The 17847-nt window shown below is 37.6% G+C and overlaps 2 protein-coding genes and 1 pseudogene across 2 annotated transcripts; 1 reads left to right on the plus strand and 2 right to left on the minus strand.

Annotated features, from left to right (window-relative positions):
- Positions 1-78: 78 nt before the first annotated feature.
- LOC131792618 (cytochrome P450 4B1) lies at positions 79-11227 on the minus strand. The gene is made up of 14 exons (XM_059110026.2): positions 10938-11227; positions 9735-9924; positions 8066-8193; positions 7041-7159; positions 6804-6866; positions 6013-6145; positions 5602-5667; positions 5036-5123; positions 3916-4018; positions 2991-3121; positions 2354-2418; positions 1925-2007; positions 978-1043; positions 79-686 (listed from the first exon to the last, which is right to left on the minus strand). The coding sequence occupies exons 1-14, from the start codon at positions 11100-11102 to the stop codon at positions 566-568; spliced, it is 1521 nt and encodes a 506-aa protein (XP_058966009.2). The 5' UTR covers positions 11103-11227; the 3' UTR covers positions 79-565.
- A 480-nt stretch (positions 11228-11707) lies between these two features.
- Positions 11708-13046, plus strand: LOC131792623 (retinol dehydrogenase 13 pseudogene; annotated as a pseudogene).
- Positions 13047-14581: 1535 nt separating this feature from the next.
- On the minus strand, positions 14582-16232 carry LOC136277306 (uncharacterized). Its single transcript, XM_066159240.1, has one exon. It carries the CDS (start codon positions 15626-15628, stop codon positions 14864-14866), a length of 765 nt encoding a protein of 254 aa, XP_066015337.1. The 5' UTR covers positions 15629-16232; the 3' UTR covers positions 14582-14863.
- Positions 16233-17847: the final 1615 nt, after the last annotated feature.

Consider the following 17847-nt stretch of genomic DNA (forward strand, 5'->3'; position numbering starts at 1 on the left):
CCTTAATATAACGTCACAGTGACCAATTTACTGAGTTATAATCGAAATAGCGGCAAAATAGCGAATTCTTAGAAAAATTGAAAAGAATCTTCTAAAAGTGACGTAACTCTTTCGTGCACCTCTTCACCAAGAAAGTAGTAAATTTTTATATATTCTCATTAACAGCGAAGATACAACTTAAGCATACTCTTTCTTAAAAAAGAGAAAGGTATAAAAAATTAAATTTATGCTATTGGTTTGCCTTGACAGAAGTGTTTTCAAATTAATCAGAAAAAAATTTTTATTAAGAGGATCACGCTTATGTCATATATTTCTACGAAGTTCACCATAAAAAAACGTATTTCACTCTTCCTTACCTGGTTCGTCTGAATGACAATTATCTTCCTTCTAATTCGGACAGAAAACTAGATAAACAGAGACAGTAAAGGAACTACAGGAAATACAATTTGGATGACTTGTTTCAGGTTGAACAAACTTTCAAAAATATGTTTTTGATTTTGCTTTGAAAGAAGTGTATTAAAATCATTTAAAAATGTTATCAAGTCTGGTCAACATTTTCTCTTTATCATGAGTTACTTCTTGGTGAAATGTTCACAACGATGCCATTTTTTGTTCGCAGGATCAAGTGAGGCTGAAGATCTTTGTAGTCTTGTATGATGTTCTGCGGGGTAACACTAAGTTCAAACCTGTATTAAGAAAAAAATAATAATATGAACCAAAAAAAATTGCAACAATTTGTGACTGCAACTGTTCGCATCCCATACACTCAAATGCAAGTCGAGGCGCGGTAACGTACGGGCACACAGGTCGTTCGCACACGCATGACGAAAAGTATATGATCACATTACGAGCAGGTCTATAATAACATCTGATTAGCTCCCTGGACGCCACGAGTGCGTCTGTTCGCAAATCGCAAAGCATGGTAGACTAAATCCAAATCATATCATTATTAGTCAGTATAATGTGAGCTCACTTACTTTCGTAGGATCATTGCTACTGTAGTTTTCAGCTCAGCCAGAGCAAAACTTTGTCCAATGCAGTTCCTGTAGAAACAATACGGATGGATGCCAGAAGCATGTCACACGTGAACATGTCACAGTGAAAAACTGTTACTAGCTTTGTGGTGAAGCAGCATTTCTATTTAGCCCTTTACATCCTAACATGAGTATTCATATTCTGCATGCTATTCTCTATATATTTCTTATAATACTAACAAGAGCTCATTTACTTGGCAATCATTTCCTTTACTCTCGTGACCTAATGCGATTAATATCTGATTCATTAGTGATCCTGTCAGGAGAAATAAGCTGCAAGTCACTCTTAAGGGGTCAAAGGGTTATGAAGCAATTGTTTCCACCCAACTTGATTAGCCAACCTAGCATTTTGGTAGATTCAATCTTTTATTTTTACTCTTTGTCTCTGTCATTTTTGTTGTGGTTTAACCTTATCCCACCTATTTTGGTTCTTAATTCTTGCATCGACTCTGATTTTAGTTTTAATTTTGTCATGAACAGTTACTTTGACTTTCCTAAATATCAGATACTGTCGAAGAATTCGTCTTACAAGGCGAAGTCACGCCAAAATGCTTAAAGGCAAGATGCTAAAACAATCATTTTGCCCCAAATAAATTCATGAATAAACCACCAAACATGACCATCATTATACATTATGACTTACTAGGAAAAATCTGATGGGTGGAGAGCATGCAATCTATAAGAAATTACTGGATTAAGTTGACTGTAATATCATGAATTATCAAAACCGTTATTTTATATTATCAAACCGCGTATCTGTGTTTTGTGCCTTAGCCTTCAGCTTCGGCAAATAACTTAGATTTCGGTTTGATAATTCATGATGTCATACTCAACTTCATCCAATTGTTCTTTATTATCAGAACAAGCTATAAAACAATTCAAATGGTTACCTCGGCCCAGCAGAGAAAGGAACGTGCGCATAGGGTGACATCTTTTCAATGTTTTCAGTTGTGAAACGAAGAGGGTCAAATTTCTGAAAAAAAAAAAAATTTAAAAAAAATAATTAAGTAATACAATTAAAAAACCTTTCTAGACATTGATTTAGTGTGACAATTTTCTTAACTAAACAAATTCAGTTAACCATAGGCAATACGTGCATAGGAAAATGCTAGACTGTTATCAAGATCAGGAACACATTTCGATTGTACAGTGACTTGGATCTGGATCTACAACGGAATTAAAAAGAAACGGAATGGTACTTCCCAAGTACGAAGCGAAGGTCTAGAGAAAAAGACTTCTATTTCAGTCTAAAACAAATCATTCAAGCGAACGCTCTGTCTTAGCTTCGTTAAGAGAGAAAGCATGACAATTCAAACTACCTCGGGATCTGACCATACGTGCGGATTACGATGCAAGGCAAATATGTGAGTAGCAACCCATGTTCCTGAAAAAAAAAACAAACAAAAACAAAAAAAAAGCGAGAAAAAAGACAAATTAAACAAAAAGCGGGACTCGGAGAGCAGTTACGATAAACTGCCTACAAAAGAAAAGCTTTAACTTTCCTTCCACTTTGTATCTCTTTACCAAACCAAAATCACAGTCTTACGTGAGATTGATTTTATTTTGTAACCTGGTTAGCTCCACGAGACAAACTTGTTACGACTGGTCAGTAAAGGACTATTGTGTTTATATGATAAACAAAAAAAGCCATGGTTGATCGTAAATATGGAACTTCTCTTTCAGTGTTCAACTCGACATATCACTTGTTCGCTGCGCTCACTCGTGAGCAATCGAGTTGAACGAGCCTTTAGCGAGTGGTGTCATTGATATTCTTATCACGTGCGACTTGCGCAATCTTGAACTGGACAGAAATATGACTAAATGAAATCAGTTTGTTTCATGCAATGAAAAAGAAGAAAAAGTTGAGGAAAGTTAAAAATGCAAAGACCCTCCTACTCGACCTGGTTAAATGTTGCTGTTTAGGTGATTTTCATTAAAATCGAAAATACAACATACCCTCAGGAAGTAGTTTTCCTTCAATCTCATACGGTTTGTCCAACAAGCGACTTATCCTCGGCACTGGAGGGTAGATTCTGTTGCTTTCTTTGATACACAAGTGAACGTAATTTAATTTATTGAGATCGCTCCTAAAAGACACAAGTATGAAAATTAAAGTAAAGAATCAGGATTCAAATCGAACATGGCGTGGTTTTGCTATACCCTCAACCCTCAGATTACATGTAATTTGGGATAGCTCTACTCAACTTCTCCCTTTCGTCTTCTTCGCAAATGTTTCTGGTATCGTTTCTACTGATCTGTACTGTTGACAGACCACTGCGGAACACTAACGCTAACACATCTGCAGACCTTGAAATCCCTGTCAATTAGAGCGCTTTTCGATTGAGTGTCGTAATCACATTGGCCAATCAAAAGAAAAGGAAAAACCTTTAAGAGCCAAAGAGAACTGAAATACAATACAACCAAACTAGCTAAAGCGCAAGAAAATACAGATGACCAAGTCGTAGTTGGTAATAGTTTCTTATCTGATTGATTCAGAGAGTGCCGCGATTTTTTCGGACCGATCGGAGAGTGAAGTAAAGATAAAACAAATCAATCCTAGATTGCTTTCGACATTGATGAAAATTGTTCTTACTAAGCGACCACAAATCAAAGATCCTTCATGAATCTCTATGTCTGCTAACATGCATACCCGAGCCCACGAACGAGCGAATTAACCTCACTACCAACCAATCAGAACGTATCTAATCAGTGGGGAAAGACAGAGCGCGTTTCACCCGCACGCAAGTGATTTAAAGAGACACGCTGACGAGAAATTCTGCGCGCGAAGCACGAAGGAAGCTATCACTGCGCGTCCTTTCTGAGGCGCAGGGATCTCTCTCCTCGCTCTACAATGCATGTTCGAGCAACTTAAAATAATCACCATTCAAACTCCTCTTTACTGCCAAGCACTGCATCTATCTCTTCTCGACATTTTTCTTGGTGTTCAGGGAATCTTGCTAAATTGTATAATGTCCACGACAAAGCTAGAAAGGAGGATTAACAAAAAGTTTGAAACGCGTGACCAATCATTACCTATATCGGGTGGGGGAAGGGGATGGAGAATGTTGGGGGATCAGATGTTTTTTCAGGGGTATAAAGGAAGAAGTATAGAAAAATTTACTGCTACTTTATTGCCGATAATGGGAGGGGGGAGGGAGGAATAATAAAAAAAATTACAGGGTCTACTGGGGGGATAGGGTAAATTTTATAATAACACAACCAAAGTCCTCCACCAAACTCCCAACCCCCTTCACCACCTTGAAGGCGATAAATAATGGACGGCCTCTAAAGGCGGCCTTTTTACACAAGTCACTGATGGGAAAACAATGTGCAATATCATTTACAAATTTACCTTGTTATCTCTTCATTTACTTATTAATTTTTTTTTAATGAGGGGTCGTACAGGATTAAAGACTATACCAAATAGAGAGGCTGATCCTGACTCGTTCACAAATAATTTGCGCCACTTCGTTAATCAATCATATTTCAAAAGTGAAGCCAGCTGTGACTTTGCTAGACGATGTGACTACTATACAATACCATAAAGGGGGTAAGTTTCTGAAGAAACTATGGTGCTGCGTCGGTGGGGAAGTATAACAAGATAATTTTGGTTTTATCAACTGAGTTGATAAAGCCGAGTAAATTCGCCACCGTAAAGAGTTTCAAAACTGATCATGACGTTTCGAGTGTTGGCCCTTCGTCAGAGCGAATGAACAAAAGGCTAACGCTCGAAAAGTAAGCTTTCAAACTCTGAACGGTGGCCAATTTACGTTAACAACTGACTTACTATACAATACAGTTTCTTTCGGGGAAAAAAATTCCCATTGTATTTCAAGGACGCCAGAATTCCTTTATGCTTCGCCTTGTTGATCTCAAATGCGGCTACCCAGCAGCAAGGACCAATTACCCACTGATCCTATCTAGGTCAAATATTTTTTTTCCAGAACTGGTTCTTACATTTCTGGTGATTATAAACAACTTGTTTCGATATCACTACTTACCACTCGCAGTGGTATCGTGTCCCGCAAACATGAAAGTCATAACTTCTGAAGTTATTTCTTCCTCAGTCAAAGCATTTCCCTTTTCGTCCTAAAATAGGGAAGAGAAATTATTTTATAGCATACTTTGCATAGTATGCGTGGTGTGATTGATAATTCCCTTTTCAAGCCAAAGTCTTATACATACTATGTCTGGCAAGCTTCTTGCATATGGCTTAGATAAGCCGTGCCGAAGTCGTTGATTTAGTAAATCGACATGCAGGTGTTTCATCTGGTCTTCATGCAAGTCTATTAGGAACATTAGATATCCGCGCTGCACAACCACGAGAAAATCAAGGCACGTGTCTTATAGGATTATTTTTGTTTGATTAACTCAGACTTCCTAGCCTGATCCATAACTAAATTCTCTTTGCGATTTTTAGAAAAATTGGAGTCTTCAGGTAAACATCATGTAGATCAGTCCTTGTTCATACAAAAAACCAAGTTCTCAAAACGAGCAGAAAGAGGTATGTTATATGATCTTAAAGAGTTTAAGCTTCAGATCTTATAGAACCTAAGTACAACATTACCCTTGCTGCCAAAAGGATATCCAGAAAGTCCAAGTATCGCTTTTCCTTTAACTTCTCTTGCTCAACCTTTAAAAATAAGGAAATAGATTGTGCCTGATGTGTCCAACTTTAAAAAATTATGTATTAGTCAAATGACAAAAAATGAAAACGTAACATACCAATGATTTTCGAAAGACGTGTTTGAATTATTTTTTATATTCCAGCGGCCAAAACTTAGACTTTATTCCCAAGATCTCAATAGTAATAGTGTCAGTTTGGAGAATTTGGTCTTGGATCAACTAATAATCCCCTGATTGATATTTGTATTTATTCTCATCACTTGTCTGGTTGGTGTTGCATTGATATTATAAGGAGAAAGTCTGTCTTGATCACTCATGGGAGTTAAAGGGTTAACAAATATGATATACTCACACTATCTTGAAGAGCAGCTCTTCTTTCTCTAATGACCTCCTTTGCCTTGGCCTGGGTAACCGTGCATACTTCAGAGTAACGTTTTGCACCAGCTGTCATTTTATAAATTATGTCTGAATGTAATAAAGGATTCCTACGGAAGTAAAAGTAGTGATAAATCATCACCCTGCTAAATGTAGTGCAGGGTCAAGAAGAAGGGTATATAGGAAAGCAGTAATTCATATACAGCTGTTTGCAGAAAGAAATTGTGGTACTGTGTTGGTGGGGGAGAACCACTTAATATTAAAGGCCACCAGTGCTGAGGCTGTGACACAGGTTTACTTTGCAACCAAACTGGTTTCACTTTCTAATAATTAAAATAAATTTATTATGCCTTTGAGGGCACTGGTACAAAGGGCTAAAGTCACTGCACTGGGCATTGATTGCTGCACTGAATTTTCTCCATCAATATCCTGCTAGTTTGTGGCCTCCCACTAATTTAACCCCTATGTAACAAAACATTCAGATTTATGATAATTACCAATGCAAGATACATTAACTTTTGAATTTCCCTTATGTTTCTAGCCCTTCATAAAGTTCTCACTTTCGGCCCTTCCCTCCCCTGTCTTACAATTTCCTGAGCTTTCCCCCCCCCCGCCCCCCTCCACCATAAATATTACTCAATAAAACTACCTTATTCTCCCCCCCTCCCTTATTGTTATTAACATTCAGCCCTCATATCACTCTAATACATCAAACTACTCTACAAAGTTGACCAATTGAATTTTGGGCAAAGGTAATCATCTGCTTACATCATCCTGTTGAGAACCTCGTCAGATGCATCATATACTGCTCTGATATAGGGATTAGCTTTTCTGTGAAGAAATGAAAGACCTCAGATTATTGTCATTAATAGCCTCCTTATTAATCTATAATCAACCAACCAAGCTCAAATTTTCCTTTTTTCTTAGTTTCTAAATTCCTCAAATAGGACACTTTTCATTTGGTGATGAAGGGTAACAAAACAATTCATTTATTTGTAGACTTACTCTTGAGTCTGACAGTCAGTTTCATAACTAAGGGCACATTTCAGAATGGAATCCAGTGTCATGAGGCTTAAGTGGCGAAATAATTCAACTTCATCACTCTCCTGTGACATCCACTTTTCCTAGAGGACAACAATACATGGAGTGATTGTTTGTCAAAAACTTTGTCCAAAATGGGCAGATCAGCAGCCATGCCTTTGCACAATTAAGCACATCCTGGAAATTGCAACTTTCAGTAGCATGGAGGTAACTAGGTATGTATATAACGATATTATTTGTAACAAAGTATGTTAACTTAAAAGTATCAATAATATGATAACTACTAGAGTCCACACTGAAAGTCAAGATACAGCCTGGAACAGCTGTTTTGATGTGTTAGGGATCTTGTGTTGAAACAGTAAGCTAACAATTTTGGGCATCCAGTGTGAATAAAATAGTCTATAAAATGCATAAGCTATGTATCCAATAACTAAACCTCAGATAAAACTAAAATACAACCTATTATTAGATAATGAGCTGAATGATACATCATCAGCCTTCAGATTGGCTCCTATAATTACGTATGGTTATGTTGGAGGTGAGAAAAAATAAGTGACATAACCATTAACACCATTTTGCTTTTTTATCTAATCATACAAAGCAAATCAACTCCATCTAACTATGGATTTGCTAAGTAATAGATAACAAAAAACATGTTCTTATCACATCTGACACAGATGGAATCCAATTGAAACAACATGGAGTCTTATTATTGCTCACTTCCATTTTTTTAAGATATCAGAACAATGAAAGCTTGCAAATAATTGCAGACACATGTACAGTTATTTTATGATAATAGATGATAAGTTAGTTCAATCAACATACACTTGTTGTGTTATAAGGGGTAAATTGAATTAAGACATTCATTTAGAAGGTGGGGGTAATTGAATTCCCAGTATTCCCAAGAGAACCACATGTTTGATGCACTGAATGCAAAAATTTACCTAGCCTGCCAAATGGACTTGCAGATTTTCTTATTAAGTACTTACCAAAAGAATGTTTGTAGAATCCTGAAAAATTTGAACATATGATCGGAGTATCTCAAAGTGAAAAGCTGGAGTGAGGAGTCGTCTCATTCTAAACCACTTGTTGCCATTTGCAGCAATCAGTCCATCCCCTTAGGTGACAAAGATCAAATTACAAGAGATAAAGTAACATTTCATGCTACCACAGCATTATCAAAATGGAAGACCCACAAATTAAGGCAAGAAAGTATTAGTGCATACTAATAATGAGTGCTTAAATCATGTGGCAAGATGGTCCTGAGGTAAATCCCAGCATTCTGATTGGTTTTTACTTGGTCACTTTTTTTCTTATTAAAAGACCATTCCCATGGAAACAGTCATAAGTCATGTATTGTTGGTTGCGAAAGCTGGGAAATTCAAAATAAACAAGTTTGGTCTGAGTGTCACATAATAAACTACTTAGTTTAACTTCACTAGCTTGAGCCGCACAGGGGGATATTGGCTCTGTAGGTAGTGTGTGTACTAACTGTGTGCTCAATCTGTTCTGCTACAACCTCAGGTCAATATTCCTTAGAGCAGTCCTCGCACTCCATCAGTTAGGAGTTAAAGGTCGTTCAATCATTTGAGGATTGTAATGCATAGCTGCTACATTTACAGTGGCAGCAATAGAGTACTTTTCCTAGTTTGGATTTATATACATGCTAATAAAGTCACTACAAGCAGTTTTCTTTGATTTACACTTGTACAATGATCTGTACATGTCCTCAAGATATCATTTACATGTGAGCAACCTTAAACCATTAGACCACATAGTTCACACTTGTGTAAAGAGAAAGCTTTGTGAATAGAGGAAGGCATTGATTAAAAAAAATAAAGAAAGAAATGAAAACTGATCCACATTTATTAGTCAGAACACTGCATTTTAGACTTGAATACAGTCAAATCTGCAAGTGTTCAAACACTCTTGTAAACAGAGAGTTCAACCTCTCAACAGTTTTTTCAATTCCCCTTTTTGCCTCTCAGTCAAACTCTGATTTTCCACATTCCCATAAGCAGATGTACACTCTCTAATAAGTGGAAGTGGACACTTTTGAAAGTAAAAAATTGGATTTTCTTTTGTTTATGCTCTCTCCTCAGCAGACGTTACATGCATAAAAATTGACTCTTGGCAACAGAGTTTGTCTTTAATATGCAAATCTACAAAAACATGACCTTTGACTGGGCAACATAAAAAAGGGATCGGTTTTGTCATTTTTCCATTTGTCCACAAGAAAGCTTGCTGTTCATTCATTTGACATTAATGAGAGTCCACCATAACACACATTTATTAATTCTTCCAAAAGCAGACATGACCACCCTATTTTTCTTTGGCGTTCACTTATGGGAATAATTTTTGTAGACAGGCACTGCCCTAGTAAAAGGCACTTCCCTAATTCCTATTAGATTCTCCACTTGCAAAAGAGTTGACTGTATTGTGAAACCAATGGTGAGTTTAAGTATCACAATGACTGCTAATCAGAACAAGAAGTAGATAGCTTTCATCTAACTGGTCAAGAAAGTGCCCCATGTTTTTCAGACTAATCATAGTCACCATTGCTTTATGGAGCAAAACCTGAGTAAATTCTTAGATCTCTCTCAGCACTCCGACATTAATGTTCTTGTTATTTACTATAAAAAGTTGCTGTATACTCACCAAACAATGGCTTAATAAACTCGTATGTTTGTGCTTTTGGAGCATTACTAGTCTGAATAACCCTGATTGTATCTGGATGACACAATACCAGTCCTGTCATAAAAGGACCCCTCCGCATAACATAGCATGTTTTGAACTCAGTTGCACATCTTACATGGAATTGAAGAGCTGTACCATCATGATTTTTGACCTTAAAAAAAAGAGAATCATTTAGCTTTGGTCACTCCTGTGAGTGAAACTTAACCCTTTACAACCTAAAATCAGTATGCATATTCTCCATACTGCTCTTCATACATTTCCTAAGGTGCTGACAAGGAGAATTCGATTACCAATCAAAAGCTTCTTTCGTAGATGATCATTTCCAATTATTCTCATGGCCTCAATGTGTTCTTTGGGGGAATTGGGAATCATACATAGGCCAGCGTATATATGGAAGTTTTTGTAATTATGATTCAAAGCATTTTCCATCTTAAGAGTCAGCGCCAACGCACTCTACGATTGTTATTCGAAGATTGTCGATTCATTTATTTGCATTCATTAATGAGGTCGGATTTTCTTCCCAGAAAAGGGCTATTGTGTTTATATGATAAACAAAATAACACATGGCTGCTTGTAGATGTGGAATTTCTCTTCTCGTGTTCAACTCGACATCTCACTCGTTCACTGCGCTCACTCGTGAGCTATCGAGTTAAACACTCGAAGATTAATTCCATATCTACGCGCGCCCATGTATTACTCCCTATTTATTATTTTTTGTAACTTGTTAGTTCATTTTGTAAAGTTCTTTGAGTCTTTTGCTGAGGGAATATAAAATAATTAGCATGCTATCGCATTTCATTTCGTGAAATGGTTGATTATACATGGGACCAGGGAGAGTAAGATTTCAGGGGGAGGTAGAGGTTTCGTTCGATTCTCGTATTTCGTGTACGTGACATGTCGTTTCGCCTTATTTTAGACATTTATGCCTTGTTTTAGATGGTTTTAGATAGTTTGCGAGTGGTTGTAGATGTTTTTGAGGTGGTTGTAGGTGGTTGTTGAAATTTTTGAGGTGGTTGTAGATGGTTGTAGGTGGTTGTAGGTGGTTTTAGGTGGTTTTAGGTGGTTTTAGGTGGTTTTAGGTGGTTTTAGGTGGTTGCTTGTTTTAGTACTTACCTACGTCCTCTCTTTCATGATAATTGGTAACCTAGTTCTTTTAAAACTTACATTATGGAGATGTCCTGTAAACCAGTGACTTGGAGCTGAGGGAAACAAATTGGTCAGCCGCCTCACTTTACGGATTTTTTTTATCAGGCCGATAATCAGCTTACAAATGAAGATTGTTGCAGTCGCGGATGCAAAGAGAATCCAGTGGTCAGAAATGAAACTCATGGCGAAATCATGAACGTTAACGATCCGATCAACTCACTGTGCACTGTCACTGGGTCATTCGGTTGATTTAAATACAGACGTCCTTTGTGATACTAGAGTACTGCAATCACTTCTAAGAGAGGAAAATTTTTATCGTTGGGGAGAGGAGTGGGGATTATTTTCGCTGAATGTTTCACAGCTCAGCAAAAAGTAATTATCTCATTTGCTCTCTGTTTTATTTGGTGATAAGTTCTTGCTTTTACTTCTATGTTTCCTTTTTAGTTTGGAAGGCTGAGGGAAAATTTCTTTATCATAAAGTTTTTGTGTTCTGCATTTTTTCTTTTTTTTTTCGCCCAGCAACCGCGTGACAAACGCAGATTGTCACACAATAAAGTTTCTTGCTTGATAACTATCCTTTGAAACACTGTTTATGATTCAGTGTTGAGACTATAGTTAAGATATCTAGATGCCGCAGTTACTAATGTAAGAAAAAAATACATAAATAAACACCGATAAAACACAAAGCCATGGTTAGATCACCCGTCTTCGTCGCGTGGTACAGGGTCTCATAACGTGACATTTTTACCCCAAAGGATCTTGGGTACTAACTTGTTTATTTCGCTTTGCTGACTCACTAAACTAAAATCAACACAGTATGGCGGTTCCAGTAGCAGTTGGCGTTGGGACTCTCGCAGTGCTTTATGCTGGCAGAAGATTCTTCCAAGGACCCAGGTGTACCAGCGCTAAAAGCTTAAAGGGCAAAACCGTTGTTATCACCGGTGCAAATACTGGCATAGGAAAAGAGACAGCGGTGGATTTAGCTTCGCGTGGTGCAAGAGTAATCATCGGTTGCAGGAACATGGAGAAAGCCAAAGAAGCTCTTAAGGAGATACAAGAGCGAAGTGGTAGTACTTTTGTCTTCCTGGAGAAGCTGGACTTGTCGTCCTTGGAGTCAGTCCGCACTTTTGCAGACAAAATCCTGAACAGCGAGCCACGCTTGGATATCCTGATCAATAATGCAGGAGTAATGGCCTGTGATTATCAGAAGACCAAAGAGGGATTTGAAATGCAGTTCGGAGTCAACCACCTGGGTCATTTTCTGCTAACGATGCTGCTTTTGGATCTGATAAAACGTTCAGCACCAAGTCGCATCATAAACGTGTCGTCCTCAGCGCACGCTATGGGCTCTCAGAAGATCAACTTTGATGACATCCACTATGAGAAGAGCTACAGTGCTTGGCCGGCCTATTTTAACAGCAAGCTATCCAACGTGCTTTTCACACGAGAGCTTAGCAAACGCCTGGAGGGTACCCATGTTACAGTTAATGCCCTTCACCCAGGGGCAGTCAGTACAGATCTGCAACGGCATTCCGTTTTGTCCAGTGTTTTTGTAGCCCCACTTCGCTGGTACACCTTCAAGAGTGCTGAGATGGGAGCTCAGACTACAATCTACTGTGCAGTCTCCGAAGAGATGGAAGGTGTCAGTGGCAAATATCTGGCAGATTGTGCAGTCAAGGAGCCTTGCAAAGGTGCCAAAGATGATGATGCAGCAAAGAAGTTGTGGGATCTTAGCGTGAGGTTGGTTAAACTAGACAAATGAACATCAACATTTTGTCCATGAGTTATCCACGTTGCAAGTGTCAAATACAGAGATGTTCTTACCTTTACAATGTTTACTGAGTTTAATCATAGTATGCACAAAGTTTAGAACTGTTGTGAGGAAGTATTTGAGTTTGAGAACTTCTTTAAGTAAGTGCTTTTCTTCGTTATTTTACGTTTAACTCAATATCGCATACAGGTCTACAAAAGTGAAATACTGCACTGTCACGCGTGTGATAAAGGGTTTCAGAGTTAGTTGCTGAATAATAACTATTAATAGTCAATGTTGTATGACTCTAAAGTAGCAAAATGTGTTCAAATGTTTTGTTAGCTTTCTTTCAACTAGCATTAAAACGGTGATGGTAATTTTTTTAGTTTGCTTTTTATAAGTTATTGATATAGTCCTCCACAGCCCCCATTCAACTTGTTTCTCCTTAACTTTGCCTCTGTCAGTTTCACCCTCATTGAAGATGAGTAAAAGAAGTGGTTCATAAAAAAGATGATGGGAATCAGACAGAGAAAAATGGGCTCATAAGAGTTTTAACCATTTAACTTCCAAGATCTCATTAGTAATTCTCCTTACTATCTGTCAAATGATTCTTATTATGTTAGTTTGGAGAATTTGGTTTTGGATCAATTATTAATCCCACAATTGATATTTTTTTTGTTACTCTCATCACTTTTCTACATGATATGGTATAGATATAGTAAGGAGAAATTCTGTCTTGGTCCCCCACAGGAGTTAAAGGAATCCTTCATTTCACTCCTTCCAACTGATACACTTCTCCCAAACCTCTTCTGTTTTCTTTTGGCCACTCTTTGGTTTGTCCCCACCAAAAAAGAGTGGAACAGGCTACCGCCACCAATCATTTTGGGTGATGAACCAAAATGACAACTGCATAGGGGACTGGGCTTCCAATAGTCCTAGCATGAGGGGACACAAGGGGCCTCAACTGTAAGTACTTTTTAGAAATGCTAGGATATTATCCTAGCATTCCTAACATTCTGAGCTGCGCTAGAGTGTCAAAATCCATGCATATGTCACAGAAATGTCACTAGACCTAAAGTACGCCAGATGAGGGCGAATAATCGTGTGGATATACTTCTCTTTATAATCTACAATGTAATGCAAAGGAACCAGCCAAGGAATAAAGGCACTATTGATTGCATCTGAAACAAAAGCATTAGCTGATGACATTTTGATATCAGGCATTAATTCATTTATCTTCTCATATTTATTCGCCCTCATTTGGTATACTTTAGGTTTAGTGACATTTCTGCTTGCGCCCCCTCATGTGGGATTGGCTAGAAGTAACGGTTATGACCAACTTGCAGCTATACAGGGCAATCCTTACAGGGGCTACAAGAGGAGTGGCACAACATGAAAATGGTGAGGAAACATCTACAAACTCAGAAACTTACCAAAACCCCAGAAACTACTAACACTCCTGCTCACAGCTGAATCACACAATATGCAAAGCTTACAAAGATCTGCTTGTCATTTTTAACCCCAAAGGCACATACATGCTCAATACTGTTCACACTTGGAAACTGGAGACCACATTTGCCTCAGCCTAGCTTTACAAATATTTTATTGTTACTGTAGCTTGCACATTTGTGTTATTGCATTCAATGTTGCAAGTGTGATTCATATCTGTATTACTGCACACACTTATGACACATGGGTAAGCACTAAAGCAGAGAAGAGTGAATTTCTATTAAAACTGCTGGACTTAAATGTTAGCAGAACATTTTTTCACACATCAGGAGTACCAGTATTCATTAAGATATATAAAATGCTTTGGAAGTTTGGAGAGCACTTGAGAACTGGGAGTTGAAGCATGCACACAGAGGAACTGCCTTCCTGAGCAATCCTTGCCAAATGTTTAGATAGATAGTTTAATCTCAAATGCATTTGCAGCCCGAGGGCTGAATTACACATTTTTACAATCCAAGAAATTTAAAATTTAAAATTCAAAAACCTAATTACACGTCTTATTATACCAGCAATTTACAATATAATAACATAATAATAAATTAAATAAAATACATTAGCTATAAATGTAAACTAATTAAAATAAATTTAAATTAATTAAAAGTATCTACATTATCATTATCATTATTATTACTATAATTATCACGCGTGCCGTAACAAAAATAAAGGATATCGTATCGATAAAAATCTAGCCATTAAACCTCCTTGCCATAGCAAATATAAAAGTGTTCATCGTTCTAGAAGTGCGAAGGCGTGGCATATTAAATTGGCGCTTATTTTTGAAGTTATAGCTGGGTTTATGTATGGGTGGAAGAAGCGCCTTTAACTTGTGGCTAGGGTTGTCTAAGATACCTTTAAAAAGCTTCTGACATAGAAATTCGTAATGTTCTAAGATGGGTCGTATTCCTAAATCTTGAGCAACCGCGCAATCACCCGCAGTTATAATGGAAATTGACCGTTTCTCAATACGTAAAAGCTCATTCTTCAGATATTGCGGAAGCGCATTATAGAAGACAGGTATCGCGTACTCTGTTACAGATCTTACACATGATGTGTAGAAAAGTACTAGGTCTTGTAAGGGAACCCTAGCTCTCTTTAGTTGCACTAAAAAATACAACCTCTTACTGGCCTTTTTGATTACTTCTGATATATGACTGTTCCAGGTCAAATCGCTAGCTATATTAAGGCCCAGGAGCTTTACGCTACCAACTACCTCCAACTCTTTGCCTTCAATTACTATGGGATTAAAGAACCCGGGCCTTTTAGAAAATGAGATCCGAAGCTCTTTGCACTTATCAGAATTCAAGTGAACTCTATTTTCTCGTGACCACTCAATAACACAATCTGCTATATTTTGGGCGTGACTTTCACTCTCTTTTGGTATCATCTCCGAGGCTGTTGTATCATCAACGTATTTCCATAGTGGATACGCGATTTCAAGGTCATTTATCATAAGCACAAATAACCATGGGCCCAATTTTGTGCCCTGTGGTACTCCGGAGGGCACAGATCCCCACTCCGAAAAGCACTTTTCAGTTTAATTGCTGATCCTCAAATTCTTAAGTGTGCTTTGTATCATGATAAATGTCCATTAGCACATGGGCCAATTCTTAATTAGCTCCATTCATCCTAAAAGTTAGAGATAGGTGATTTTCCCAAAACCATCACTGCAAACAGTCAAAGGACTTCCACATGATTCAGTTCGACAATAACTGCCACTGATCTGACTGGTAAGACATTTTTTTGTCGTTTGTTTTGTTTTTTCCTTTTTAGGTCTAGTGGAGTTGTTATGTGACATGCAGTTGCTGCATCATTGTAAAACTTAGAAACTATATGCCCTGTGTTAATAAAAGAGGGCTTCATTTGCAAGCATTGTAGAGTTCAAAATAAGAAGAACCTAGTAGAACACTCTTTCAGTTTTTATCCCAGTGTTTGAATTATTTAGCCAAAACGAAAAAAATAAAAATATACGCATGAGTTGAAGCCATTCCTGTCGGGCGGTGAAATACAGGAGTGGCTCCAGTCTCTGGTCTTCCGCCTAAACTGCCTAAATGAGTTTTGTCAGCGGATGACTTTTCTATTGCCGGAATATCGCTGAACCACCTCGCTGAACAAGAAAGACTCTGCCTTTTCTTCGTAATGTATGTAGCCTTTTTTTGTTGACACGTCTATGGTGGCCGAGAACTGCCAATAGAAAAATCCGCATTTTTGAAAGAAAATTGTTTTCTTTTTTATTTTGATTTACATTTTTTTTTATTTTTCAATTTATTTTTTATTTTTAAAATAGAGTGTAAGGAAAATCAATTGAAATAAAAATAAAATAAAATAAAACCAAAGTAAAATAAAATAAAACCAAAGTAAAATAAAATAAAACCAAAGTAAAATAAAATAAAACCAAAGTAAAATAAAATAAAACCAAAGTAAAATAAAATAAAACCAAAGTAAAATAAAATGAAATTATTCGACCCAGCCGAGAGCTGCCACTACCAGCATGCATTGCGTGCGTTACTGTCACACGCTCGAGTTCATCATGGCCGATGCATGGAAGAGGCTCAATGAGGCTCACAATAGTAGTGGCGGTATTTGTGTTGATTTTGCCAAGTTTGATCATGTCAGAAATTGATAAACTTCGAGGGTAATACGTACTTTTTGTGCCCGCTGCTTGTGTGGGTAATTTCTGTCTCGAATGCATAAGTTTACTGGGGCTTGACCTTGATTTTGACGGCGGAGGATTAAATTCGGTATAAGTCGAGGACTCTCCAGTTGCGTCCTTCCTCTTTCTCGTGGAATTCTGGGTGCTGTTGACATCGCCTTCATCAGCTGGATCTGGAATGAAGCGGACGTATACAACCTTTAAGTCCGGTATTTGGGCAAGAGTCTTGCACGATGGGCCCTGTTCTCCTGCTAAGATATCACATACGAGATTCTTTCCGATTTTTTGTAGAAAATGCCTCTCACAAGCGCTCTTGATATTACCAATGGTCAATTCCTCCGTTTCGTCGAAGGGAGCAAACTCTCTTGGCCCAATCCTTGTATACTTTTGGGCCTTTCCAGAAACTTCTGCTGACAAACGTTGAACTGTCAGTTCATCTTTCCTTCGATGGTCCTTGGGCTGGTTTTTTTTGGTACGCTTTGCTTTAACTTTTTCATTGAGCCTCTTCCATGCATCGGCCATGATGAACTCGAGCGTGTGACAGTAACGCACGCAATGCATGCTGGTAGTGGCAGCTCTCGGCTGGGTCGAATAATTTTATTTTACTTTGGTTTTATTTTATTTTACTTTGGTTTTATTTTATTTTACTTTGGTTTTATTTTATTTTATTTTTATTTCAATTGATTTTACTTTCACTCTATTTTAAAAATAAAAAAATAAATTGAAAAATAAAAAAAAATGTAAATCAAAATAAAAAAGAAAACAATTTTCTTTCAAAAATGCGGATTTTTCTATTGGCAGTTCTCGGCCACCATACACGTCGACGTTTTCACTCGTATTGATATTTCATTGTTCCGCTTCGAGACACATGGATAAACAATACTTATGACTTATTAACTTTTACTATTTTTATCATCCAATCACAGATCGGAGCCCTTCCTGTATTCAGTCGCTAGTATTGTAAACGGAAGTGCCATTTTGAACTCAAAGTTGCTTGGCGTGACGTAACTTGGAGTTAC

This window comes from Pocillopora verrucosa, chromosome 12, assembly GCF_036669915.1.
Source record: "Pocillopora verrucosa isolate sample1 chromosome 12, ASM3666991v2, whole genome shotgun sequence".
NCBI classification, from domain to species: Eukaryota; Metazoa; Cnidaria; class Anthozoa; order Scleractinia; family Pocilloporidae; genus Pocillopora; species Pocillopora verrucosa.